This window comes from Limulus polyphemus, unplaced genomic scaffold (genome assembly GCF_000517525.1).
Source record: "Limulus polyphemus unplaced genomic scaffold, Limulus_polyphemus-2.1.2 Scaffold594, whole genome shotgun sequence".
Lineage (NCBI taxonomy): Eukaryota > Metazoa > Arthropoda > Merostomata > Xiphosura > Limulidae > Limulus > Limulus polyphemus.
Window position 1 is genome coordinate 158,177 of NW_013666204.1, and position 24,564 is coordinate 182,740.

The window sequence follows — 24,564 nt, forward strand, 5'->3', positions numbered from 1 at the left end:
TTCTGGATTGGAGCTGAGAGTAAAATATTGAAGTTATGTAGTGGAGTTGTATACAACACTGACAGTTTGGGTTGAAGTGGGAGTTAGGTATTAACTTTCTGGATTGGAGCTGAGAGTAAAATATTGAAGTTATGTAGTGGAGTTGTATACAACACTGACAGTTTGGGTTGAAGTGGGAGTTAGGTATTTATGCTATATTGGAGCTGAGAATTGAAAGTTCAAGTTTTCAATAGGAGAGGTATGTAACACTGACATTTTGGGCTGGAGTGGGAGTAAGGTATTGACACACTGGACCAGAGCCAAGAGTTGTAATTAAAGTTATGAAGTTGCATATAACCCTGACATTCTGGGCTAGAGTTGAATGTTGAGAGGTACTTAATATTGATATTTTGGACTGAAAATAAGATATTGACACTGGAATGTGCTAAGAATTGGATCTTGAAGCCCTGTAATGAAGCAGTATTTAAAGTTGACATTACTATTCTGGACTGAAGTGGTAGGTAGATATTGACATATTAGAATGGATATCAGAATTTAACACTGAGAATCTGTATTGGAGAGGTATTTAACATTGGCATTCCAGACCAGAGAGGAAGTTAGTTATTAATACTGGTTTGTAGCTGAATGTTGAATCTTTGTTCTTGTCATTGTCTTCCAGTCATAATCAACTTATAGTAATTCACCTGACAATTTTCCTTCACTTCTCACAATTGCAGCATTCCTTGTTAAACATTTCCAGCTTTTTTCCAATTATTGCATTTCATATACTTCTAGGAGGATCTTATGTTTGCCTTTTGTCAGTTTTTCTTTACATCACTAATTTTTGCTGTTTATCTCTGTCAATTCTTGTTGTATGACAGAAGTAAACTAACTTGAATACATAATACTACAATTGATGATGTTCTCTAGGCTGTCTGTTTGTTTTTTTTGCTCCAGGATGCATATATTAATATTTTCATCAGTTCATGAAAATCCTTGTAGTAGTTGAAAACTAAAAGTAGAACTTGATTAATTTCTCTCATTTTTGTAACATGGTCTTTTCTGAAATCCTGCTTGTTTTCTTGATATCTTTTTATGTCAATGTCTTATCTATCAATATATATAATAGAACCTTACTTGCATGTCATGTAAATGAAACAGTTCTGTTTTACCAACATTTCCTTGTGTCATCTTTATTCATCCAGTCAGTAGAACATTCTCTACTTTTACAAGCCTTGTTACAGAGTCTGTGCAATAGTTGTATTCATTTTTCCCATGTTGTCTTTATCAGTACGACTGGTATATAATCCACTCCTGGTGCTTTCAATTTCTTCACTGTATTAACAACCTCGGAGATAAGAATCTCTGGTCTGGTTCATCTTCACACTTTTTCGATTGGAGCTTATTTTGTCTGAATTCTTTCTTCTAGTGTACATTCTCACAGTACACTTCCATCTTTAACTACATTTTGAAACTATGTAATGTAGTAGTCTTTAACATTACATTCTGGACTGGAGTGGAAGTTAGGTATTGAATGGTAGTAACCTAGGTTTTAGCATAAGGTAACTTATTTTTGTAAGACAGATTTTATCTTTAAGTTAGAGAAGTATAATTTTCTTGTTCATGGAATACTCTTTGTGGTATTTGTATTTAGTGTTTGGGTAAAATTAATATCTACTCTACATGTAGTGTTAATTTTTCTAGAAATAAAGAACACAATTGGAAGAGTCAATCCATTATTTTTTAGTTTGTTTTGTTATCATGACATTGTTCAGCAAAGAAAGTCTAGGTAGACTAGCTCAAGTACTTGATGTTTGTGGCTGACATACTAAACACTTATTTGATGTTTACAAGTGATGTATCTTTTGCATTGGAATATTTCTATTTAAAAGACATTTTGTTGCTTTTTGTCTTAACTGATAATATATGAACAGTCACAGGTACTGTTGTATATTTTTTCTTCTCATGTTCTATCTACCCTACTCTTTTCATATCTCTTCAAAGACCAGATTTTTTAATCATGATGATGTAAGGGTAAATTTAATTTGTGCAGACCACAATCTTAAACATAAACAGGGTTTTTAAGTTCAATGGAGATGCCTTTTTTATCAGTAACCCCCTTCATTACTTTACATAAGCAGTCTTTGTATGACTGAAATGACAATAAATTAAGAATTAGTTGAGCATATAAAATAGGAGAGCTTTAAAACACAATGTAGTGCAGCAAACAGGGGAATAAGTTGCAAGTAATTTAAAATTGATGATATGAAGCTCACGAAAATCTAATGTTTCCCTAGTGATATTTAACTGTATTTTACTAATATTTACAAGTTCATTGATTTTACTTCTAGAAGTTAATATAAAACTTTACTTATGAAATTGTTTTTCCTGGCAGTAGGCCTAATGTTGATTTATCCTATTGCAGAAGTTCAGAAGTTTTTTGTGTGATACTTAAATTTTTTTAAATTCAGATTATGAGACGTAACGAAATTATGTTAGAAGAAACAAAAGACACAATCACAGTACCTGCATCCTTTATGATTAGGATGCTAGCATCTTTGAATCAGCTCAGATCAGGAGGTAAGCATGGAAACTTGATTTTTTTTATAGAGTTCTGCATTTATGAAATTTAACTCTCTTGCTACAGGTATCCTTTTCTGCACATCACAATGTTTTTTCTGAGTTATGTCCAAAATTTAATTACGCTACTTTCTTATTATGGTGTATGAACAAACTTGGCATAAAAATATAACTAATAATATAAATTTGGATGTTATATAAGTTTTAAGTTCTTGATTTTATAAGGCAATATTGAAAAACATCCTGAATTTCTCCTAGTGTGTGTGAATTGACATTTGCTCTCTAATCATCCCTAATTTATTTACAATCCCTCCAAGAAAAGAGAAATTTAATGTATAATATTTAATATAATGTTGTCATCTTTCAGACAAAGCATAATTTTTATAGCCTTCAATCTTATTACAGAGCCATAACCCAGAAAATCAGACCCCATCTTGCTACACCCACCTTTCACATTATCTCTTTCAGAAATTGCCAGTAATTCTCACTGATGTTTAATACTATATTATCTATAACCAATAGAAAGCCAAAGTTTTAATCTACCAAATGACATAATACATTACTTTGTTTTCTTTACAGAGAATTGTCTATATCGCTTTCAGTTTGAAATTTATTCCTAGGGGGAAACACATTGATGAGCTTAGCTGAATTTTTAATGGCTCTTGTTACATAGCTAGAAAGCCAGAAAAATTGTGATAGTTATAGGACATTGTTTTCTTCTAGCATTTATTATTCTGTGTTCTTGGGTGCATTACTTAATTGAATAAAATAGTATTTAGTGCAGTAGTACCATTAGTATAAAAAAGTAGCATTAAGTTTCATCTACAGTAGACAGCAAAAAAAAAGAAAAAAAGAGAAGACCCAGGTAAGTACTTTTTCTTGTTTTTCATCTGTATTCTTTATTTATTATTATAAAAGTAACTAAATGTAAAAATTAGGAAAGTTTTTAGGTTAGATTAGATAAATAAAAAGTAATTTTTCACAAGGCACTTTCTTGAGCAACTCGTGAGTAGCCCATGTATTATTGTAATTTGGTAGGGTAACACAAGTGAAATACAACATCTCTAACAGGAATATTAGTTAGACACAGTTCAAAAGGCAATAAAACAAAAAACTTTACATATGAACAGATATATTCTGTTATGAGTTTAAAGCTATTTAGGATAAACAAGTCTGGTTTCCTGTTACAAATTGAAGCCATTCTAGAAAGAAAAAAGGGTAATTTATATTTATTTTTATATTTTTGATGGTGATTAAGAGATCGGTCAAATTGACCAACTTTGAACACAGTTAGGGTAGAGAAAATAAAAGATAAAACAGATAATTTTACTAAAACAAAAAGTTTGAAATTTATTTAGGAGGTTTTATAGATTACACAAATGGAATTTATAAATTTTCATATGAAAAGTATTTTTAATCTTTACATGAAAATCACTTTGCACTCAAAGTAGTCAACACTTTGACTCCATGTATTAATGAAGAAATTTTTTGTGGGGTCCAGTAGGTGGTGCGATGTCAACACACTTACTCAAAAAAAGCAAACAAAAGTAAAAGGAACAACATAGTTTTGGTTGAATATGCTATTAACCGAAGAGTTCTTACTGGAACTCTATCATTGAACCTGTGTATAAGAGAAGGGGTAAAATCAGGCATTGTTTTAAAAGTAAATGAAATCCAATAACCCAAGTGTTTTAGAAAGGTGAACTTTCTTTCATCGGGGGTGAACTTCGAGTGTGATAAAAGGTGGAGTGATGTCATGGTAGACCACCATGATAACCTGGAAGTGTTTTGATTAGCTTTCTGTGGATTGTAGCAGGTGTGTTTCCTTTCTTCTGTGCAATAAGTCAGGAAACTAGAATATTAGAATGGTTTTGTATTAAGAAAGAAAAAATGTCAATGGAAACTATATTGATTATTGATAAAGATGTGATATAAAGATTGATTAAAAACAAAGTGTTGAGTAGATAGAACTTAAAAGATAAAAACAACATAGAAAATGACCATAAATAAATACAAAACAAGAAAGATTAGGAGTAATAATAAAGAATTCACACCTTTCATGAATAAGGAAAAAAAAATTTTCTGTCAGAGAAATAACTATTAAAGATCACTGATTCCAGGTTCTAGATTTATTTCACAAGATTGAACAGTATTAAAAGTGGCAATCTAATAGGCTTCTTTCAATTCTTTATTAGATTTAGTTTTGAAACTGGTTTCAGTACCAATTAGAATCACATAATTAATAGAATGATCAAGTTGTTTGAAATATTTGACAACAGGGAGGTCTTTTTCAGTGTTAATATAAGGTTTGTGGTAATTGAAATACACTTAAGTAGTCATTTGGGTCTATCCTATATACTGATGATTGCACTTTTTACACTGTACAAGTTATATGGTGTTATGCATGAAATGTCTTTAGTGATTCTAGTGTTATTGAAATACACTCCAGTAGTCAGTTGGGTCTATCCTATATACTGATGATTGCACTTTTTACACTGTACAAGTTAAATGGTGTTATGCATGAAATGTCTTTAGTGATTCTAGTGTTATTGAAATACACTCCAGTAGTCAGTTGGGTCTATCCTATATATTGGTGATTGCACTTTTCACACTGTACAAGTTAAATGGTGTTATGCATGTAATGTCTTTAGTGATTCTAGTGTTTTTGGTCCTATTTGTTTGAAAAATAATTGGTGGTTCTTATAAACTTGCAGGTTAGAATATGATATTCTGTGATAAGATGTAATTAATTTTTGCCTGAACAAGAATGTCTTTAAGGTTTCTGTTCTTCTGGAAGGGTACAACTGGAACTTCACGAAAAAATCTTCTCAGGCAGTCATTCAGTTGCAGTAGGTGGAAATTCAAAATATGCAAAACATTTCTGACTTTAAATTGATAAGTAATAACAATTGGAATTCTGTTTGACCCATTAGCATTATACTGTTTAAGGATGGTTTTTCATTGAGTGTTCTTAGCTATTTCATTCCATCTGTCAATTCTGGTATTTTTATAGTCTCTTCGTAACATGGCTTGTTCTAGATATTTGGTGTGTTTTCTGTAATTTGTTTCATCAGAACAGATTTTCTTGATTCAGAGAGTTTGACTATTGGTAATATTTTGTTTAGTATGAGTGGGGTGACAGCTTTTGTATTGAAAATATTGTGGTCAATCAGTAGGTTTTTCTGTGTAAGTTAGATTGTAAAAGTATGTTATGTAAAGAGACAGTGATGTGAAATATGTTAGTTTAAGATGAAAAGTATTTTTATGTGATTGAGATCAAACTGTCCAAATGAATTTCTGAAGTTACTGAGTTTACTATTCAGCTCATAACTCATGTTTTTTCAGATCATTCTTATTCATCCAGTGTTTATTTTTATAAAAAAAAAGTGACATTATCTTAGCATAATGTTTATTACCTTCAGTAATGCTGTCAGTCTACATCGTTATTACTTAAGACTACTGAGATAAAAAAGATCAATAATCAGATGATCATGAATGGGGTTTGTTATCCAAGTACGTTTGATATTAAGTTCCGTACTACTACAATGTAAACAAAACCTGAGTACGTGAGCTTCAGATAACCTCAAACTTTCATGTGCTTGAAACAAGTATAATGATGTCCATTTAAAGGAAACCTACACAATGATTTTCCTTTAGTAATACGAGATATTTTATCCAACTCAGTACCTTATAGGCAGGTTTCTGTTGATTGTAAGTAGTTTAAGAACTGTATAAATCATTAAAAGCTAGCTCATGCACTTAGACTGTAAACTGATTTTTGTTTATGTAAAGATGATGGTTGATAGACTGTTTAGACCAGGTGAAAATGACTACTATTAGGTGTATAGAAAACCTGCAGATTGATGTTGACAAACTTACAAAAGAATGAATTAATGTGTAAATAAAATTAGGCATGCTTAGTTTATTCCACAATGTATATCTTATTACTATTAGACTGTAATCTTTTTCAGGTAGAGATTACATCTCAAGTAAACAGATTTTTTAAGTAAGTTTGTATTTTAAAACATATGATAAAGTAGACATTATGGAAAACTCAACAAATAGCTGAGGTAAAACAGTGTCTAAAATGTATTCGAAAGAATTATACTTTTCTTTAAACATTTGATCTACCAGTAGATAACTATGTTTTTAATACTCTTTTTTTTTTCCTGACCATTACTTAGGTGGGTTGTCAGGATGGAGACGAGCAGCACGTCACAGCAGAGAGGAGTCAGAAGATAGTACTCAGTAGTTGCACATCTTATCTGTTGACTTGCACGCTTAACTATTTTTTTTAGTTGACTGAGTGATAACAGATTAGTGAGAAATTATTGTGAATAAAAAAATATATTCTCGTATATATGTTTATGGTAAACATATGTCTATAACTGTGTGAAATGAGTTTTTTAAATGTTTTCTTTCTAAAAATACTTCAGTAACATCCACATTTATATCTGAAACATTTTGCTTCTAACTTCAATTTTTTGTGTTTAACCTTCTTGTTTTTAGATAAATGTAGTACTTATGTTTAAACACTGTAATATCTATTGCATTCAAGTCAGACTTTACAAGGAATTGGTTAAATCTGTATATAATTAAACCATTTCAGTCTTCTGTAGAAATATGAATTCTCTCTCCTTATTCTAATTACAGATATCTAAAATATACAATTTTAAGACTGTAAAAACTAAAAAAAAATATTCTTTCAATTATTATTTGTATGTATTGACAATTGTAGGAAATACTAAGGAAATGGATTTTATCTTGTATAGTTTGCATTTTTAAATAGCTATATCACAAAGGTCTTGTATCTAAGTTTAAAGTTATTTAAAAAAGATTTAACTTTCAAGTTGGTGGCTCAGAAATTATACAAGAAAGATCTTGCAGAAGTTAATTAAAATATAAATACAGAATTTCTAAGTAAATTTAACAGGGCAATAACATCTCAACTAGAAAGTTTTATTACAATTAACTTTCGACACCAAGTGATTATGGCCGTACCAAATTAAAGCTAACAAACCAGTTTATCAACTTAAAAGCATGGGTTTAAAAAGCAAATACTTTGCATAGAAACTAAAGAAAAATTGTGTGTAGATTTTCTACCAGTTCAAGAAATATTGTTGATTTTACTTAAAGGTTACGTTGGTGGGGGAAAAAAAAGTCTACCAACTCTAGAGTCACTTACCAGAGATGATAAAACCAAAATTATGTTGGTGAAAAATGAGCAAATAATTTTTTGTTTTTGCTAAATACTTTTTAAGATTTTACTATGATATGTAAGAAAATAAAAAGTCCAATGAAAATGAACTTCACCAGGGTTAGTAATGTTGAACAATTTAGTAGCTTAAGTGTAAAATTTATGAACCTGTGGTCTTTGATTAGTCGTTTTTGTGCCTTTTTAAAAGTGCTTAAATAATGACGCTTCATTCTTATTGAAATTGTAGACTCGTTTTTAGTGAGTTTTATTTTTCAAAAGCCCTGTGCACTAAGGAGACTAAGATTATTAGTCCTTTGATTATGACAGTAAAAATTAAAAAACATTTTTACGTAAAACATACTAACCTATTGTTATGTAACTCAGTTTCATTTAAGGTGGTTTGATTCCATGTTAATGTGTGACAAGAAGGCTGATTCTGTTTTATAGTTAAAATTTAAGGTGGTTTGATTCCATGTTAATGTGTGACAAGAAGGCTGATTCTGTTTTAAATTAAAATTTAAGGTGGTTTGATTCAATGTTAATGTGTGACAAGAAGGCTGATTCTGTTTTATAGTTAAAATTTAAGGTGGTTTGATTCCATGTTAATGTGTGACTAGAAGGCTGATTCTGTCTTATAGTTAAAATTCAAGGTGGTTTGATTCCATGTTAATGTGTGACTAGAAGACTGATTCTGTTTTAAATTAAAATTTAAGGTGGTTTGATTCCATGTTAATGTGTGACAAGAAGGCTGATTCTGTCTTATAGTTAAAATTTAAGGTGGTTTGATTCCATGTTAATGTGTGACTAGAAGACTGATTCTGTTTTAAATTAAAATTTAAGGTGGTTTGATTCCATGTTAATGTGTGACTAGAAGACTGATTCTGTTTTAAATTAAAATTTAAGGTGGTTTGATTCCATGTTAATGTGTGACAAGAAGGCTGATTCTGTTTTAAATTAAAATTTAAGGTGGTTTGATTCAATGTTAATGTGTGACAAGAAGACTGATTCTGTTTTAAATTAAAATTTAAGGTGGTTTGATTCCATGTTAATGTGTGGCTAGAAGGTTGATTCTGTCTTATAGTTAAAATTCAAGGTGGTTTGATTCTTTGTTGTTGTGAGTTAAACTATCCAAATTGCAAGGGGTATGTGCATGTTATATATTTTACAACTTAAGAAGCTAATTGTAAATTTGAACACCCCAATGTGTGTTTATACTAATAATATTACTATGGAAACAAAATTGAATGTAATCATTTCAAGGTTCAAAACGTAATAGAATACTCCTACTTCTTATCTCAGAACACATTCTTAAGTGTTTTGAGGCTTCTTAATGGAAAATTTCCAAAATGAAACTTGTATCATAGGGTGAAAACTAGTGTTGTGTAGTAAAACATGAGACGATGTTTGATAATATAAACTGGAAGTAACAAGTGAAACATTGTTATTTGGAAGACATATCTGGAATTTTGAGCTAATAGTATGTCATTGAATATTACTAGGTTTGGAAAATGTATCTATCAGAACATTGTTTTGTTGAAAACATCTTTAGAATAATAGTGTGTTCTAAAAGATTCAAATATTATGAATGTGTGTGCTGTAATATTTTTTGCATTAGAAAAACTGTGAGTTCGCAGGGGTTTGAAAGAACTTGGAAGTATGTGTTTAAGAACTAATGTGTACTTGTGGTTCTGGAGTTTACATTTTATAGTTGTGCATATAACTTTCTTTATGTAACTACTTGTTCTGACATATTTTAGATTGTATGGACTATGTTTTAGAATGTATACAATTCAGTACTAAAACATAAAATTGGTTCTAATATTGGTGTATAAGAATGTTGTGTAAGCTTCTAGTCTAAATAGCAGGCTTACAAATCTCACCATATCAGAGTTATTGTAACCTTCTAAGTAAAAATTGGAGAGAGAGATCCTTGTGTGCAAGCCACTTTAAGACATCTGTTTGCCCAGTATAGAATATGTGGGAAGAAAAAATCTTTATTAGATTTGTAAATATAGTAAGTTTCCTTATAAATTTATTTGCATTGAGAAAAATACCCAATATATGTTTAGCAAAGATCTCTTTAATACAAGACGAAAAATTAAATCATAAAATTTATTCTTGAACCTCTTTCTCTGTAGATTAAAGATGCAACAGAAAATTCTATTAATGGTGTTACTTTGTAAATAGACAACCTTGACAAAATATATTTGAAAAACTAAAACACTAGAAATCTCTCCCCCCCCCAAAAAAAACACCCTTATTAAGATTTTCCATAACCCCTATGTAATTGTTATCCTTTAGTTTTTTTGACAAACAAATTTAATGTGTGTATTATGAAAAAAAAAATTATTTACAGTACAGAGAAAAAGGGTAATTGTACTATTTCAGATATTAGGTAGTCATAATTAATATGTGTTATAATGAAAGATTAAGTTGTTTATCCTGCTTTGGTTTGAAAAGTACTTTAAGAATAACTTTATAATTTATGCTTAAAAGAATGCAGCTGTTACTGGTTTATAGTTTATTTGGATGAAAATATATGAAACATTATTTAGTTATACTGGAAGCCTGATTCACAATGCATTTAAGAGTATCATGGATATATTTAGTTTTGAAGAACGAGTTCGTTAGATTTCTGAAAGATGGTGTACGCAGGGCATCAGGGTTTACGAGAAAATGCTTAAATAATTCAGGTGTGATTTCTTGGTTATATTCACAATTTGAGACAAAAGTCAAATTGTTACATATTTATTGCTTGTCAAATCTGTTACACTAATGGATTGTTTTTATTGTTGTACAGAAGCAAATGAAATAAATGAATTAGACTTGTGAAAAAGTATTCTGCCAAATATGAATCTTTTTTAGTATTTCAACAATCAAGACTTTTATACAGGATGAAACAAATGTAATTTTACTTTCATTGAAGAAGGTTGGTTTTACTAAAAACAGACATGTAATTAAGCACTTCCCATTATACTACATAATGATTGTATTTTTCAAAAATCACTGTATTGTAAAAAAAAAGAACAGCATATGTTTGGAAGATCATTTCTTTATGAATAGTAAATACTGCAGAATATGTTTCTATTCTCACAGTTTTAGTATTAAAATTTTATATTTGCATTAAATTTTTTATATTTTTGAAATACTTTTGATATCACATTACAAAACATACTTAAATTTGTAAGTTGTTTTTATAAAAACAAAACATCAGAAATGATTTAATAAACTGATGTTTACAAAAAATATAGGAAATTACTAAAGAAATTCAAAAATAGAAGTGAAAGACTAGAATGACTCAAGAAGAGCAATACTATCATTGGTTTACAAATCTGGCAGCTATTCTGATCTTGTTACCACATTATTGTCATGAGTTTAAATACCTACTAACTCTTCTGGTTTACTAATTAAAGATTGTTATTAAAGTACTTGCTATTGTTACCACATTCGTTCTAGTAGGTATTTAAACTCATGACAATAATGTGGTAACAAGATCAGAATAGCTGCCAGATTTGTAAACCAATGATAGTATTGAGTGAATGTGGTAACAATAGCAAGTACTTTAATAACAATCTTTAATTAGTAAACAAAACTGAGTAAGGAAAACCACTGAATGAAACATTAAGTATAGAAAAGCTGTGAAAGTATATATGTTATTGCAATGAAGTTGGTGGGTTGATAAAAAAACTTGAATATGTTTTAAGATTTTTATTTATTTGAATGAAATATAGGAATCAGCTCTTAAAATATACAAAAAATACTTGTCTACTTATCTATGTTTTAAAAAAGGAGTTAATAGCCATGATAACTCAAAGAACCTCACACCCAATTAAAGATAAAAATATTAAATATATATCAACCATTTATTTTATTGCATTAACAGGTGATATTTCTTTAACTTCTTGTATAGAACAATGTTTTTTTCTTGATAAACTTCTTAATAAAATCATAACATCAGTGACTGTTTAAATCCACACTAAAGATACCGCTCAAACTGTCACAGTTTTGTATAACTAAATCTTATCAACACTTAAGTGCTAGAAATAAACTTGCTTTGTCACTGTGAATATACATTTTAACTGGGCAATACACACAAAGTTTTTAACCAGCTTCGTAAAATATGTGAAAAATACACGATGTGTGGAATTAGTAAACAAAATTTTATTAAGGGTATTACAATCAACCATCTGTTGTTGTCATGAAACAAAGGTAAATGGAATGTTACTGCCCTCAAACTTTATTAATGGAATTGTAAGATATGCATTTAAAACATTTACATGTATTCTACTAAAATAATAAAAAATGACCTCGGCTATGAAATGTTACTTAACAGTAAAATATTAGTATGATAATTTATTCAAGGATATGTAAAGGAAAAATGTCAATCTCCAGGATAATAGTATTTGTAAACAGAAGAAACTACACTAAAAATACCAAAGCCAATATTATTTGGGTGTTACCTATTCTTAATATATATATATATTCACACACTAATACACAGATCAGGCTTCATCCCAATGTTGCAAGGATAAGTTATATGAAACAAGCTCTATTTAATGACTACATTAAAGATAGTATTTTCTTAGCCAAAACACATATTTAATACAAAGATCCAATTAAGTCTTGCCATGTTTTGTTTCTCCTCCACAACCTGGGAAGAGGTCTAAACTACATAAACTCAATGTTTTAATTAACTTACTCTTTGTAGAACATATTTAAAAATAACATTAATTTACATAAACAGCATTCTTACTTTATCATATATATTTGTATCATTCAGCAGTTTTACTTTTATCATACAGTTGTTATCTTTCAGCATTCTTACTTTATCATATATATTTCTATCATTCAGCAGTTTTACTTTTATCATATAGTTGTTATCTTTCAGCATTCTTACTTTATCATATATATATTTGTATCATTCAGCAGTTTTACTTTTATCATATAGTTGTCTTTCTAGCATTCTTACTTTATCATATATATATTTGTATCATTCAGCAGTTTTACTTTTATCATATAGTTGTTATCTTTCAGCATTCTTACTTTATCATATATATTTGTATCATTCAGCAGTTTTACTTTTATCACATAGTTCAGTTACCTTTCAGTATTCTTACTTTTTTTAACATATATTTAAGTTATCCTTCAGCAGTTTTACTTTTTTAATATATTTAAGTTACCCTTCAGCATTCTTAATTTTATCATATATATACAGGGTTCATACATACCCTGGACACGTGTATGTATAGATGTGTAACAAAGAATATTTATTTGGTTTTTTTCACAGCTACAAAGTGAAAATGGTACACTAGTTACAAATTCATTCATAATCTAGCCAGTAGGCCTACTACGCACAGTAGGGGCCTATAGATATTCCAAGTGCCCAGTCAAACTCAACTGCAGGTGTGCATGCATACTAGAACCCTTGCAAATGGTGCTGTGCTCACATTGATCTTTCATGCACGTCCTTGGTCATACGCTTGAGCACACACTTAAAATTGTGATGTTGTGCAGAAAGTGTTTTTAATGATTTATGCATAGACAAGCCAGATTGGCCGGGACCTAACAAAGACTCAAAGTCAAACGCATTTTGTAAGGTGTGCATGAAATCATTCAATGTGTCAAACATGGGAGAGCCGGCAGTCATGCAAAAGGAAACACATGGAAATGTTGAAAAGCTAACTACATAAATAAATAAAAGAAATTTTATAAACAAATAAATTGTTTATCAAATTCATTGTATATATTTTGTTTATTCAAAATAGCCAAGTAACTATAAGTATAAGTATATAGTCCAATTTTAATTGTTTTTGCTGATCTAGTTTATGACAATTTTATCAAAAAATTAATACAACATAAATAAATGCATATATTTTATAATCATGAATAGTACTGTGCTATGCATAATTTGAATGGTTCTTTATACACAGACCATAGGGATTGTGGAGGATGAGACTGGTAAGAATTCAACAGCAACTAGAAGAACCTCAGTTTCCTCATATATTGGAGGGAATGATGTCCTGCAAGCTGAAATATTGTGGCATCAAACTATTCATGCAGTGGTCCAACCAAACCTGTTTAAGTCTATGTTTCCAGACAGTACCACTGCTCAAACCTTTGCATTGTCATGTAGGAAGTGTTCCAACACGATACAGTTTAGATTGGCTCCCTATTTCAGAAGTTTATTAATAGAGCAAATGTCAATGAAGAAAAGTAGAGACTTTATGTTACGAGTCACTAAACAAAGTTACAAAGAGAAAACAACTTGATGTGCATATGAGGATGTAGGATAATGACAAAGTAGTTGCACGTTATCTGACTTCTGAGTTTTTTGGACATGCCACAGCAAATGATATGGTATCTTTTTTTAACCATGGAATAGAGCAGCTAAAGAGAAATATATCTTCTCTTTTCCAGTTGTCCATGGATGGTCCAGCTATAAACTGGAATTTCCAATCACAGTTGGAAAAAGATCATCACACAAAATTGTTGGACATTGGAAGTTGTGGCTTACACAACATACATGGAGCTTTCAAAGATGGAGTAGCTACATTATAGTGGAATGTATCACACCCTCAGCAACCTTTACTGGTTATTTAAAGATACACCAGTTGACGTCCTAAGACGTTTTGTCGGCACAGATGTCTAGAAAATTTGATGGTGGTCAGAGAGAGAGCACTCGAGGTCTGGCCAAATATTAAGTTGTATTTACAAGTAGTTGTTCAGAAGAACCTGACAAACACAGGGACAAGATCCTTTGATGTGGTTAAGAAGTCATGTGATGATCCATTAATTTACTGTGGGATAATAGTCTTCTTCAAAAGGGTTGCGAAGATGATAAATCCCTTCCTCACTATAGATCAGACAGACAGGCCCATGCTACCTTTTCTAGCTAACTACATGGCAGAAATGCTGGAAATATTCATCAAACATGAATAAACTGAGAAAGCAAGTAAGACATGAAAGAAACTCATTGCCCTTGATGTTTAGAAAAAAAGAACTTCAAGTGGCCCACAATAAAATGGATGTGAGCATTGAAGCAGAACAGGCACTGAAAACTGCTTAAGTATCATCTTTGCAGGCAATGGAATTTAGGATCGCATTTCAAAGAATTTACATAAGCAATAGTACAGAAACTATAGCTGAAGGCAACAATCAAGTATTCTGTGGTGAGGAATCTACAGTGTTTGAATCCAAATCAAATGATCCTGATCTATGTGTGTCTCAAATGAAGCAAGTATTAATAATCTTGTGTGACCATAACATGGTTGCATTCAGGCGGCTTCTTTCCGATAAGGTTCCTAAGGAGAATGCTGTTTTTATGGACTTCAATTCTGGAAACACGAGTTTGGACACTTTCTTCTGTGGATTGTTCTCTGCACCTGGCAAAATGTAATATGCCAAGGTTTGACATATTGTGAGACTTGCTTCGGTTCTATCCCATGGTCATCAAGCGGGGATTTTCAGTGAACAAAGCATTGAAAAGAGAAAACCTGTGAGAATAATCATTTGTGGATCAAAGAATTATAAAGAACCATATTGATAAAACTGGGGGAATTCTGAACATTCCTATAATCCCAAATATGATAGTAGCAGCTTCATCTGCAAAAGCAAAGTATAAAGGAGAAGTTATGTGAAAAGCAAAGCATGAAAAGGCAAATTCTTTTGGATAACATTGATGAGTTGAAGAAAAAGCAAGCAAGACTACTGACTGATAAAGAACTTGAACAAAAAGCAGATGAACCAGCAAATCAAGCAGAAAGTTTACTCTAATAACACAATCAAATAGTCTGAAGAAGACAACAAAATCTAAAAGTCAGGAATTAGCAGAGCTCTAAGAAGTGGACTTGAAACTGAAAGAGCTATGGAACAAATAATTGTGCACAAAATTATGAGTTGTATATCTATCATTAATAGCTGAAAGCTAAAGAACACTTATCAGTGCTATGTTTTTATAATAAAAGTGGAATTTTTTGATCATTTACACATTTCCTTAATTGTATTATATCTTACATAATCATTAAAATGTGTTACTGAAAATGTATGTTAGATTCCTTACATATTAGAACACACCTGGAAATTTGTATTTGAGGTACTGGAAAAGTCTTGGAATTCTTTTTGGCATTGGCAGTATGAACCCTGTATATATTTGTTGCCATTCAGCATTCTTACTTTTATAATACATATTTGTTACCCATCAGCATTCTTATTTTTATCATACATATTTGTGACCCATCAGCATTCTTACTTTTATCATACATATTTGTTACCATTCAGCATTCTTACTTTTATCATACATATTTGTTACCCATCAGCATTCTTACTTTTATCATACATACTTGTTACCTATCAGCATTCTTACTTTTATCATACATACTTGTTACCCATCAGCATTCTTACTTTTATCATACATATTTGTTACCATCAGCATTCTTACTTTTATCATACATATTTGTTACCATTCAGCATTCTTACTTTTATCATACATATTTGTTACCATTCAGCATTCTTACTTTTATCATACATATTTGTTACCATTCAGCATTCATATTTGTTACCATTCAGCATTCTTACTTTTATCATACATATTTGTTACCCATCAGCATTCTTACTTTTATTATATATTTAAGATACCCTTCACTTCTATCATATAATTAAGTTACCATTCAACATTCTTACTTTTACCATATATTTTAGGTAATTATCACTTTCTTGATATGGATTACTGCTATTTAAATAATTTGGAAATCTTTAAAATTCAGTGCAGATATTTGTATACATATATTTTTGTTAATAGACTTAGACTTTTCATAAGATTAGGTTACAACCTTGTGATCGTATTTGGCGAGACATTAATATATGTGTGGTACAAGTTTTTATATATCGGCTGTAATTCAGATGAGGCCATTAAACAAAAAGTTAGTTTGTGTTTAAAAATGTGGCATTTGTTGGACTTGCACATGCTTAATACATAGGAAGATTTGAAGTTTAATGTTTTTATCATACAATCTGATTCTAGCTCTGTGTAGTTAGTTCTATTAGCCTGATGAGTACTTACCTGAAATGTTACTTTTATGGAAATAAATTTGTTTTTCTATTTTAAATCACAAGACCAACATCAGAGGAACTTTATTCAACTTCATTCTACAAGTTTTTGTACAAGCTCTGTGTAGTTAGTTCTATTAGCCTGATGAGCACTTACCTGAAATGTTACTTTTACGGAAATAAATTTGTTTTTCTATTTTAAATCACAAGACCAACATCAGAGGAACTTTATTCTACAAGTTTAATTTTAGATTTTGCATTTCAATAATTTCTCCATTAAAACTTTATTTTGATACTTCATAAAAATTTTGTAGTTTTGGTATTTCTTTTTGAAGACTGAAGGCATTTTAAGTTTTTAAACATTTCAAAAACTGAATTATAAATTATTATTTTCCATTTTGAAATTTTCTAAATGAATGCATAAAAACTAGCATTAAGCCTTAAACAACAGGTTGAGAGAAAGGAGAGGAATGTAAGTATTTTTTTATAGGTTTGGTGAGAAAGAATGCTTAATCCAGGAAAGTTTGTTATTAAACATAAAGCTATATGATGGGCAATCTTTGCTTTGCCCACCACGAGTATTGAAACCCAGTTTTTAGCAGTATGAGCCCCAAGACTTACTGAGAAGCGTCCAGGAAAGACAAATTACTCAATGATATTCATCTATTTAAAAAAAACCTGGACTCATTTTTTATGATAATGATGGACAATACCTGACAGATATACTTTTTAGTCATTTTCAGCTAAAACATTTAATACAGATTCAATTCAGTTTATGTTTGACATTTTCATCCTTCACCTATATATCACTTGACAGTAATTTCAAAATGTTGTACCTTTGCTTTTAATATATAAATAAAATGAAATTGGATATACAGACTAAAAATGAAAACAAATAATAAGCTAAGCATCAACTTGAAAAGCATTAATATATATTTCTGTTATACAATCTAGGCTTCATTAGAAGCCTATTGTAACATTTGGTGAGATATCAATGAATGCTGAGTGGTTTGCATAGACACCTTTAAGTTAAAAACTATGCAAATTTTTTTCTCTCTACAACCATACACTGCTTCTATAACACCTGCATTTCCCTTCATCTACAATTGATACACTGCTTCTATAACACCTGCATTTCCCTTCATCTACAATTGATACACTGCTTCTATAACACCTGCATTTCCCTTCATAAGCTCATACTTTCAAAAACTCTCTCTTTCCTCACATGTACACAGTAAAAAGCTTTGTCAATGCAATTGTATACATTTGATAAATCTCCTTTGAAATGTTTTACCTTTTAAAACATCATCCTTTCTTTTACTGACCATGGACTAAATAGTACTGATTTGTTTTATAGAATTTCAGCTGGTCTCACATTTAATCATTCTGCCCTTCTAACAAATAAATTCACCAATTAGGTTTATGGGGTTTGGTTGTTTGTAATAGAGCAGTAAAAAAAAGTTATAACATTCAAACTGCATGAAACCTACAAAGGTGACTGTGCCAAAACGTTTCTATAGACCCAAGTAACAGGAAAGAGGATGTGTGCATCAAGAAATTGTGTTATTTTCACAAGTAGTTCTAAAGATAAAAAGTATTTTTACACCTGGTGACATGAATAACATTTTCAATATATCATTTATCCTGTATCAGCAGCTTTTAATTAATTTACAACTAACTTTCAAATTACACAAAAAACTCCTGAAAACAAACTACACTCCTACATGTACTATCTGAATGTTTTCAATGATAGTTCATCCAAACTGTGATTTTTTTACCATTATATTTTCTCTGACTGTTGAAGAAATTGTGTCACACACACTGTTCATCAGATTAAATATAGTAAACAACATGAAAGTTAAAATTGTACACCATATTCATTAAATTCAAATATAGATATATGCATATATACAGAATTTAATTTTTAGTCAACAATGGTAGTGTAATGTATGTCTTATGGTCTCATTAGTAACATTATCTGTGTAAAGAAATGTTTCCTGAGATTGAATTACATTTTCTCATTACCTTAACAAAAGTTAATAACATTTTCTTTCTATATGCTGTTTTTGTTTGGCTAAGACATTTTTATAAGTTACAAATATAAACAATTTTTCCTTATGAAAATAAACCATGCTGGTCAGTGCAGATCAGGGTTTTTTTGTTTCGTCTTGAATAACTACCAACACTATAAATAGTGAAGGATGTTATCATGAAGACATCCGTGGCTCTAAAAAATCACGTTCCATCACACATTCAATTTGTTGGACAATAGTCAGTGGCTTACAGTCCTCTAGAAGATTACCTAATTGGTTCGTTTCACTGAGGTCTGGTGCTGATCTTGACTTGGTTATGCTAATGGTAGGAAACTCCTGATCTGTAGCAAAGTTTTGTTGTTTAACAGGTGGTTGCTTTGCTTGGTTAACATGTACATCAGCAAGAGCATTGAAGAATGGTTGGAGCTGGTTTAAGGAGTTGATGGTGTTCATCTTTAGCAGGAGGCATCCAGGAACATAAGTTTTATGTTCATAGCCTTTCACCTGAAAAATAAAGAACAATCACTCACACATTAAGGTTTGTGATGGCATATACAAGAATTATAGTGTCATTTATTTGTAACTCTCTTTGTATTAGAACATCCCAACAATGTTTGGTTCAGACATGTCCATTTATCTACTTATACCACCAGAAATACATCATCCTGTATATTCAAATTCCTTTTCTTGTGTTACTTGTATTACATACAGATACAGTTGACAGGAAGTTAGTGGAACTGATAAAAACATCTTAAAAGTTGTAGGTGGGATTTACTCTTACCACCTCACAAACTTAATCCAGTTCCACCGTAGCAGTTGTCGTTAAGCAATATGCTAATATAAATAGTATCTCAACTATTGCTGTGTCTGTCGTATCTTGGCTGGTCTGAAGAGCCCTGGTATTTGGCAAAAGGATTCATTGGCACTCCATACCTGTCAAGTGCTACACTTTTTTATTAGTTTAGAAAGCCTATGACTATATTACTGTTTAATATGGATTCACTGTCATTCATGAATTTTTTTTTTTTTTGTTGAAATAAAATATCGTTATATCACTATCCTAATTTGTGGTCTTCTTTGGTTCCTTCCTGTGATAAACTGTTGTATCATTGTGCATCAGCAATTGTATCAACATCACAACTTCCTGCTTCCAAGATGGTGACTCCCTTGTAAGAAGTCCTGGGAAAGTATAGAAGTTTGTTGGAAAACAAGTTTCACAGGGCAATTGCCAAGTCCACTATGGGAGAAAACTATGCTAAATGAACAGTATGCAATTGTGACATTAAAGTTATAGCATCAGGCATCTATGATGTGAATGAACATATAAAAATGGTGCTACATCAGTGAAAGTTAAAAGATCCTGAACATTAAGACCTAAAAACTTCTTGAAGATCATGACATCAAAGTTATAGCATCAGGCATCTATGATGTGAATGAACATATAAAAACGGTGCTACATCAGTGAAAGTTAAAAGATCTTGAACATTAAGACCTAAAAACTTCTTGAAGATCATGACATCAAAGAACCATCAACATTACAGGGTTTCTATAACTGATAAAGTAATGGGTATCCTACTCTGTTTGCTTCATGGTAATGCTGACAGTAAAGGACTTTTCTATGCTGAAAAATATTCACACACACAGGCCAAAAGGCATCTCAATCTATACACCATCATAGCTTTCTTGCAGTACAAACTAAATGCAGACTGTGACTGTTTTCAACATATTTTCTCTTGATATGCTAATACAACCAACTACTAATTTCATTGAAATATCTTTAAAATATTACTAATTAAACTAGATAAAAATATCTGTGTTCCTTAAAATATTTTACCAAATAATAAAGCATTAGTATTTCACAATTTAATGTTACTAGGGTGGAATAAAACTGGAAAGTGTACCATGCCCAAATTATGGCATATTAAGTCTTTTGGTCACTTTGCAGTTTCATTGCTGAGACACAGTACAATGTATAAATGTGAAAATTGGGAACATGGCTGTTATACATGGGGGCAGTTTCTGAACCTGAGGATTTTGGGCACTCCCCTACATGGAAGATTTGCTCTGAATTAGCATTGTTATGAAGAAATATTCACTCCTCCATTAATTTCAAACAAACATATTGAAATATATAAAAAGATAATGAGCCACTGCAAAGTCCTCCCTCTGGGAATATAATGCTATAAAGAATAAAAAAAGAAATATTTATTGATGGTTTGTTTTTATTTGGCTTTACTAGAAGTACTGAATGCCAGACTTTTATACCATCATAATATATATATATTCATAATCTACAATAAAACGTGGTCACAATTTAAAACTAATTGTCAAATCCATTATGATTATATCTTTTAAAATACCATTGTATAAATGAGCAACATGACTTGTCAAAATATAAACTTCCTATAACTGTACACTTTAATAAAAACATCAAACTTTGGTTTGCACAGTAAAATAACAAACTACATATTTACAGTGTAATATATACCTTTAAGATCTTTACAAATGACTGACAATTGGACACTTTTGAACCATTTATATTCAAGTACTTTGCTGTATGGTAAAACAACTTTATAAAAATGACTCCTCTGACAAAATTTTCATTCCTCTCAGTGGAGTGGATAAGCAGTAATTTTGAACACTGAATGAAAGATAACATGAAAAGATTAAAAAAATTAAATAAGTATAACATTACAAACAACAAGAGACCATTTGATCCTTCAAGGTTGACCTTTTACACACTCCCTTGAGAAGGTGAAAATTTAAGCCTACCCTTTTCAGAAAATCATTGATTCCCTTCATACTGGTCTCCACTACTTCCAACAGCAACTCCTTCCACATCCCAATCACCCTGTTAAAACATATAATTGTCTTTTCCAAATATTAAACTTGTATCCTTTTATCTTCAGAATATCGCACAAAGAAATCAGATATCTTTATCTCATTGTGGTACAAGATGGTACCATGTGTTTGCTAGCCTCTCAACCGAGATGTTAATGTTTTGAAACTACTGTTTTTCAGAGTTTTCAGTTTGGATGCATAGACTTGCTCAACGCTTCAACTCCTTGTTTTTGTAACTAGCAATTAAACAACTTTTTTTGGAGGGAAGACAGAAATGTGATGTTCAGAAATAGAAAGCCTCTTTTCTGTCAGAGAATTGGATAACAGTCAAAAGCTGTCATACCTTAAACTTTAGAGATCAACTTTGTTTTTTTTTTTAGTTTAACCATTGAGAAGAGTGTAGCTAACTTAAACTTTACAGAAAGGAATAAGCATTTGGATTTAAATGATAGTTTGAGTTTGAACATAAAAATAACATTTGATTTGGGATTTTGGTCTAATCCTGATTTTTGATTTTTTTAAATGGTAATGTAACTTTAGCTTTATATTAATATTCACTAGAATTTATTTTCTTATAAAGTTAAGAGTTATAAATGTACTACAGGGAGAAGCAAACTGGCAAAATACTTGAAGAGAGGTTCCACCATCTTTCTTATCAGTTTGACACCCACCACAAAATACTTGCCCTTTTTGTATTGTGATTGCTTTTTGTCAATAAACATTATTATTTTTGTACACCATTCAGCTTTGGTTCTTTTTTTCGTGAAGACCTTGGTTAGAGATATGGAAGACACACATTCTATATTACAGTGTTTATTCATCTCCCGATTAGTGTGGTCTAACTGTCTACTTTGTGGGAAAGTCATTTAACACCCAGAGGATCTTGTAAGCTTCAATAAGGTTACCTCTTACCCTTCCTTTTTCAAGAGAAAATAAGTTAAAGATAATACCCCCATCATTATTATAATCCTAGTAACCATTCTTTTGAACCCTTAGCAACAACGTGTCAATATCATTTCTTAGATAAGGGGATCAAAATTGTACACAGTGAGACTACTAGCAACAGAACACTACTTCCATGGTTTGAGCAATTGATCCAAGTCTTCAAACAACCAGAAACGCCCAAGAGTTTAATGTCCCCAGCAAAGTAATTTACTATTTATGCCCCTATTAATATAATTAAAGTAAATAAAAAAAACAAAGACCCCTCAGGTACTACACTAGTAACAAGGGTCCAGTTTGACCATACTGCACTAATAACAACCTTTTATTTTCTCCCATACAACTATCCTACAATCCAATTAAATAACCTGTACCAATGAGATTTTCTTAGTTTATCTTTTATGTGGCACCTTACCAAACATTTTTGAAACCTAAGCAAAAATTTTCACACCCTTTCCATCATTTGTATAACAATATTATCCTAGAAAAAGATAAAAGGTTAGAAAAGCACAATTTCCCTTTGATGCTTCCTCAATCTTTCTTTTATGATATCATATTTCACATAATAATTTTGTAAAAGCATCTTTTTATCAGACTTTCTAAAATTTTTTCCATTGTAGAAGTAGGACTAACTGTCCCATAATTCTTTCCACCCCTTTAAAATTTTGAGTAACATACGCAGCTCTTCAATTCTCTGTCACTCTCTTTACCCACTAAAAACTCAAATACGTGATCTATTACCTCCTTCAAAATTCTGGGGGAAAACCTTGTCTGGTCTTAGTGCTTTATTTAGTTTAAGTTATTGATTTTTCTACTTATCAACTATCAAAGGATTAATATTTACATGAACCAGGTCAATTCTAATATTGTCCATAGGATGCTTGGTGTAGGGAAAGAAGAAAATATTCAAAAGCTCGGCAATCTCACCATCTTAAACAAAAATCTTTCGATTAGCATCCTTTAATGACTAACTTTTCATTTTAATATTCTACTTACCTTTAAGATACTTTTATAAGCTATATTTTTTGTTGTAATTTAGATGTCTGATAGAGAGAGCATCAGGTTAAATCTAGTAAGGCCTAGAATATTTGAGAAAATTAATGAAAAAAAGCTATGCAAAATATCTCTAACAAGGATTAGATTACACAGACCTGCGAACTTAAACTTAATAAAAGTTGTTTTTGTTTTAATAATGGATTTTCTATAATTCAGCTATTCATATTTCAAAAATAATATTCATTTTTTTCTATCATGTAAGGATTTTTTACAAATTGGGAAGAAAAAAAACTCTTACTTAAATTAAATTATTATTTCGTTTACCACAATGAACATTATTTTATCATTATGTTTGTTAACAAAAATATAAACAAACTAGAAGAAAAGGGAAGAACACTGATGTCAAAACTACATGTTGTGGTCTTTCTTTTATGTATTGCGTCTAGAGCAACTAGTTTCAATGACCAGCAGTAATCAGCCATCATGCTGATGTTCCACATTCCCTGATACCTTCTATCTATTTCTCTGATGTCTTGATGAAACCTTTCCTTTGTTCTTTGCTGACAGCACCAAGATTTTCAGGGAATAGTCAATATGTGAGTGTAAGAAATGAACTTTAAAGCTCATATTACAACCCAACTCTTTGAATTTATCGAGCATGTTATTGACAATACTTCCATAATTTGAGTCCATTTTGTGTCCTAAATATTTGTCAATAACATCTTTAAAGGCAATCCACGCTTCTTTTTCAACTTTCCTCATTGTTCTTTCAAATTCAATTTCCTAATCTAAGGCCCAATAAAAATCCCTTCTTTAAGTTTTGCTTCTGAAAGAGCTGGGAGTTGACCACATAGATACTTGAAACAGTCGCCATCTTTGTCTACGGCCTGTACAAACTCCTTCATCAAGCCCAGTTTTATGTGAAGTGGAGGTAATAGGACTTTCTTTGTC

The 24,564-nt window shown here is 30.8% G+C and overlaps 2 protein-coding genes across 9 annotated transcripts in view; one reads left to right on the forward strand and one right to left on the reverse strand.

Moving 5' to 3' along the window:
* Positions 1–10,595, forward strand: part of LOC106459335 (DDB1- and CUL4-associated factor 6-like) — a 167,013-nt gene extending 156,418 nt beyond the window's left edge. Inside the window, exons 17-18 of one of the 2 annotated variants that reach the window (XM_013918956.2) lie at positions 2,451–2,559; positions 6,744–10,595. In XM_013918956.2, the coding sequence (XP_013774410.1) occupies positions 2,451–2,559; positions 6,744–6,811 (177 nt within the window). In that variant the 3' untranslated portion in view covers positions 6,812–10,595. The remainder of the gene's footprint in view (positions 1–2,450; positions 2,560–6,743) is intronic. The other variant, XM_022385807.1, reaches the window with a different exon arrangement.
* A 1,696-nt stretch (positions 10,596–12,291) lies between these two features.
* LOC106459333 (protein dopey-1-like) overlaps positions 12,292–24,564 on the reverse strand; it is a 242,301-nt gene continuing 230,028 nt past the window's right edge. For 6 of the 7 annotated variants that reach the window (XM_013918954.2, XM_022385808.1, XM_022385810.1 and 3 more), the window contains one exon: positions 12,292–19,338. In XM_013918954.2, the coding sequence (XP_013774408.1) occupies positions 19,009–19,338 (330 nt within the window). In that variant the 3' untranslated portion in view covers positions 12,292–19,008. The remainder of the gene's footprint in view (positions 19,339–24,564) is intronic. The other variant, XR_002610553.1, reaches the window with a different exon arrangement.